Below are 4,715 nucleotides of genomic sequence, written 5' to 3'. Positions count from 1 at the left end.
CCCCCACCACTTTGCACCTTCCTCCACTAGGCATGATCACATTGATGCCCATGAGGCTAGGGGCTAGGCTAACTACTTGCCCCCACTGTGATAGCCCCTACCCATCTGTTGATGGTTCCACAATGCGCATAGAACCTGAGGCCAATCCCTTAACTTTCATGCATGTTCCTTTGCACCTACAGTTTATGCCCTGGTCCGGAGGAGTGCCATATGGCCATGGCTAGGGCTTTAACCCAACACTTCTCTTGTCAGCTTCGGAGTCCTTTGCGCTTGGTCTTGTGCGAAGTCATGTGGCCATGGGCTGGGGTTAGGCTTGAGCCCCTCCATTGTTGTGCATGTTGAGGTCACGTGGGGTGCCAATGATTAGGGGCTAGGGCTTAGTCTTGACTCCTCCCCCAAACGCAAATTTGCATAGAATTTAACATAACGTCAACATCTATGTAGATTAATAAACATTAGTGCGACACAATGGTAAGACTTGGCAATGTTGTGAGGCAAGTCGTGGGTTCAATCCCGCCGGGGCCTCTGGACGACCAAACAAAATTTTGTTGCACCCTGGAGGTGTCATGTGGTAGCCAATGATTGGGCCACATGGCAGCCCATGATTGGGCCACACAAAACCAACCAAATTTGACTACAAACCAAAGAACCAGGAGACACCACTTGTCAACACCTGATTGGTTCATACCTACATAGTCACCCTGGGTGATGTCAGTGGTACGAAAGCTCAGTCAACTGCCCAGTCAACAACCCTGCTCATTTTTTAGTTGTTGGGCCAAATGATAAGAACACGATAACTTGAGCATATGGTGTCATATTTAGGTGAAACAAATGTCGTTGGATTCAAAACAACAAGCACTTTGACTTGACGCTAGTTTCGAGACTTTCTGGGCACTTTGAATTTTGAGCTAAAATTTGATCACCTGATTAGGGTTTGCTTTAAAGATTCTGGTGTGGATTGATCCCATACTTGACATGCAAGGAGTCCACATCCTACCTTGTGTGGTTATCAAACATTTACATGGCAGTGGATTTTCTTTCTTATCACGAGTCTGACAAGATTATGATCTATTGTAGTTATATCCCATGTGGAAAAATGTTGAAGCAGTGGGTTTGTGTAGTAGATCTGACCTGAAAATATATGAAAATAGAAAATATGCCCAGAAATGACAAGATTGAAATATAGAAATGCTTCTCTTTATTAATCAAAACCCTTGAGGTAGGGTAACACCATACAATCACACCTTAAGGAAGGAGAACATGCCACAAGCCATATGCTTGTCAATATAATAATCCTTGACACCCCATAATGAAGAGTCTCTAGCCTCTATAAAGGCTTCATACATACAATACTATGGGTCTCTCAATACCATACATCTAATACAATGGGCTTATCACACTATTCCTAACTACTTGTGGTCCCTTACATTATGTGGGTTAACCACTTTATTTATTAACTATCATTAGAGAAAATGTCAACCTAAAAGTGCCCATGAAATTTTCATGTAATTTCCATGCCATAATATGTAAACCAATCAAAATTCTTTAAATTTAAAAAGAGGTACATGTAAATATTTTGGAGGGAAAAGAAGAAAAACTACTTTTTTAAATTGTATTTTTGGCTTATCTCCTTATAGGTTTACTCAAATTTCAAGTGTAGACACCCATTTGATGCATAACTAAATTATGCATCCAACAAGTACCCATTATGCATACTTTTAGAAGATCCACATTGAAGAAAATTGAAGATACATTATGTTGAACACATTTTTTTAATGTATCTTCAATTTTTATCAATATGGGTCTTCTCAAAAGTTTGCATAATGGGTACTTATTGGATACGGAATTTAATTATGCAACCAACGAGTGTTTATGCTTGAAATTTGAATAAACCTTTTTTTTTCCACTGGAAAAATCCGTAATTTTCATTATTATTAAGAAAATTACATATAGTAGATGCTGTTAGCATATGTTGTAGTGATCATACAAAATCCACCACGCAGGGTGATGTATCAGAGTATAAACAAAAATATGAGATAGGACATATATGAGTCTGGCTGTATAGCCTGTTCGAGATCACGCAGGATCTATTTGCAAAAAGTATGATAACCATATCTATGTACAGTTTTTCAACAAAGACAAAAATACTATATTACTGTCGGCTATCGGGACTGTTGTCCCGCTGTTCTCTCTGATCTATGTATGGCCTATGGAAAAATCTGAATTCTTCAGTCCCCTGCTGCTCCACAATTAGCCATTCTCCTCTGGGAAGTATCGCGGCCTCTTTGGATAATTTGTCAGCCTCGCTGTTATGTTCTCTGTAAATGTGTAGACATGAGAAATGATTAAATGCTGCCTTGAGTGTATGTGCATCATATAATATATTGCTGAGAGTGTGTGTATGACATATAGTGGCATTATTGATCCAATTAACAACAGTCATAGAGTCCCCGAAAATATTAAGATTTGTATATTGATGTGTCAAAGCGTAATGCATTAGATTTCGAATGGCCAAGAGCTCTGCATAATTGTTTGATCCTCTGCCGAATCCCATTTTTACAGGGTACTTATGGTGTTCATTGATATGCAGAACAAATCCACCCCCACAGCCAGTTTGATTTGCAGCCCCATCGAAGAAGGCCCAAGGGGTCGATTTATCGATAATGGGCTGTGGCTGTATCGTCCTGGTTCGAGTGGGTGGGGGGTCAGGTAATTCTTGATACGCGGCAATGATGTTTGCTTCTGTACGGGGCCAACACACAGCCTGATCCTCGAATATATATCGATTCCGCGCTAACCAAATGTGCCAGGTTGCCACGAGGGGAAGGTTTAGGAGCTTGGAGCCCGGGTGGCAGTGATTCCAGGCTGACCACGCACCCGTAATGTCATCCCCATTCCAGTTCCCTGTAATGCCAAGATGAGTGAAGATGTTGTTCCATAGTGTGCGAATTGCCGAGCAATGAAGGAAAAGATGGACCGAAGTCTCTGATGCCGCTTTGCAGAAAGAACACCAGGATGGTCCATAGATGGATCTGCGAGTAAGGTGTTCGCCCGTGGGAATGATATCTTTGAGGACACACCAGAAAAATAATCTGGTGCGTGGAGGGGCATTCAGCTTCCAAATGTCACGCCACCACGATGGCGATGGTTCAGGTCTTCTGTGAATAATAAGAGCGTTGTACCCAAACTTAGGTGCGTAGATACCATTGTCCGCCTTACACCAAATAAGTTCGTCCGGTCCTTGTTTGATGCGAATATGGGATTCGTTTAATGCCAGAACATATTCACGCCATTCCTGATGCCACTGCGGTGGAAGGTCAAGTTGCTGAGCCGATTTCCAAGCTTGAGTGAAAATGTCTGTGCGTTGTTGATCAGCAATATGAGCAAAATTCCGAATGTCCCGGTCATGAAGAAATGAAATGAGATCTCCGTTGAGGATGTGTCTACCCCCACTATCAATCCATGGATCCAGGCCAATCCTGCCCAGCGTTCCATCGTTTATTCTCCAGACTAGATTATCTCGGATGAGGGGAAGGGAGTGTATCAGGGCCTTCCATATTGATGAACATCCCTTCATTGTCCAAGATGGAAATTTGAATAAACCTATAAGGGGATAAGCCAAAAATACAATGAAAAAAAGTATTTTTATTATTTTTCATCCAAAATTCATAACTCTTATTTTATTAGTTTAACCATTTTTTTTATTATTTTTCCTTAGGAGGCCACTTTTAAGCTGAAATTTCCTCTAATGGGCCCATCACATTATCACATTATTCCCTTTGGTACCTCCCTCTATACCCCATAATATCCCCCCTAGGTATACTACATTCCACCCCCCTTGAACATGTTTCATCCCTGAAACATAAGAAGAACACAAATAATAAGATCTACTCAAAAGAGTAGTCCACCGGTACCATGCATGTGCATCTACCCATCCAAGAGAAATGTGATTACTCGATCTAGCCAGTGCCTCGCTCTCTTGAGATGGGAGTTAATCCTGGTGATTCCTTTGTGTTGATGTGTTGTGGGTGGATCGTCGTACCTCTCTATCTTTCATGCAGAGTTTTATGTCCTTGTTGCTAATCCATTGCCATCTTGTTGGTTGTTTTCTTGTTAGGTGATGTGGGTGGATCGTCGCACCTCTCTATATTTCATGTAGAGGTTGATGTCCTTGTTGCTAATCCGTTGCCATCTTGTTGGTTTTTTTCTTGTTAGGTGATGTGGGTGGTGATATGTTGAAGCTTTAACCAAAGGTGTATCTTTCTTTAATTCACCACCTAATCGAGCCTGATTGGTATTTGGTACATGTTGTGGCGCTTGTGGTTGTTTCTTATCTTCTAGTATTACAAAATCCTCATCTGATGTGTCAGTACCTGCAACATTTTTGGCTTCAGCCTCCTTGGACTCTATCTATTTATTGATGGAAATATCCTGTAATGTAATTTTCTTCTTTTTATACCAGAGATTTAAGAATTTCTTCTGCACATTAATATTGATAGTACCAACAGATTCCATCCAAGGGTATCTAAAAAAAACATCCACATCAGCCATATCTGAAGCATAAAAATCAGAACGCAATACATACTTATCCATATGAATCTTCAAATCTTTATAAACTTGCACCTCCTCATTATCAACCTATGTGTGCTCCATTTGTTTGGTCGAGACTTGCAATCTTTTAGCCAAATGAACATTAATAAAATTATGCTTGCAAT

General features: G+C 40.8%; 1 protein-coding gene across 1 annotated transcript; it reads right to left on the bottom strand.

The window, feature by feature from the left end:
• Window positions 1-2,152: 2,152 nt before the first annotated feature.
• LOC149163163 (uncharacterized) lies at window positions 2,153-3,577 on the bottom strand. Its single transcript, XM_089435369.1, has one exon. It carries the CDS (start codon window positions 3,575-3,577, stop codon window positions 2,153-2,155), a length of 1,425 nt encoding a protein of 474 aa, XP_089291495.1.
• Between the last annotated feature and the right edge of the window lie 1,138 nt (window positions 3,578-4,715).

Source organism: Pinus tabuliformis, chromosome 5_2 (genome assembly GCF_031772625.1).
Source record: "Pinus tabuliformis cultivar Carrire ecotype Pingquan chromosome 5_2, CPIR1, whole genome shotgun sequence".
NCBI lineage: Eukaryota > Viridiplantae > Streptophyta > Pinopsida > Pinales > Pinaceae > Pinus > Pinus tabuliformis.
Note: the sequence above shows the minus strand (reverse complement) of the source record. Positions and strands in the feature narration are given on the sequence as shown.

Coding starts and splice junctions, on each gene's coding strand:
- LOC149163163 (XM_089435369.1), bottom strand. CDS start 3,577: ATGAAGGGATGTTCATCAATATGGAAGGCCCTGATACACTCCCTTCCC.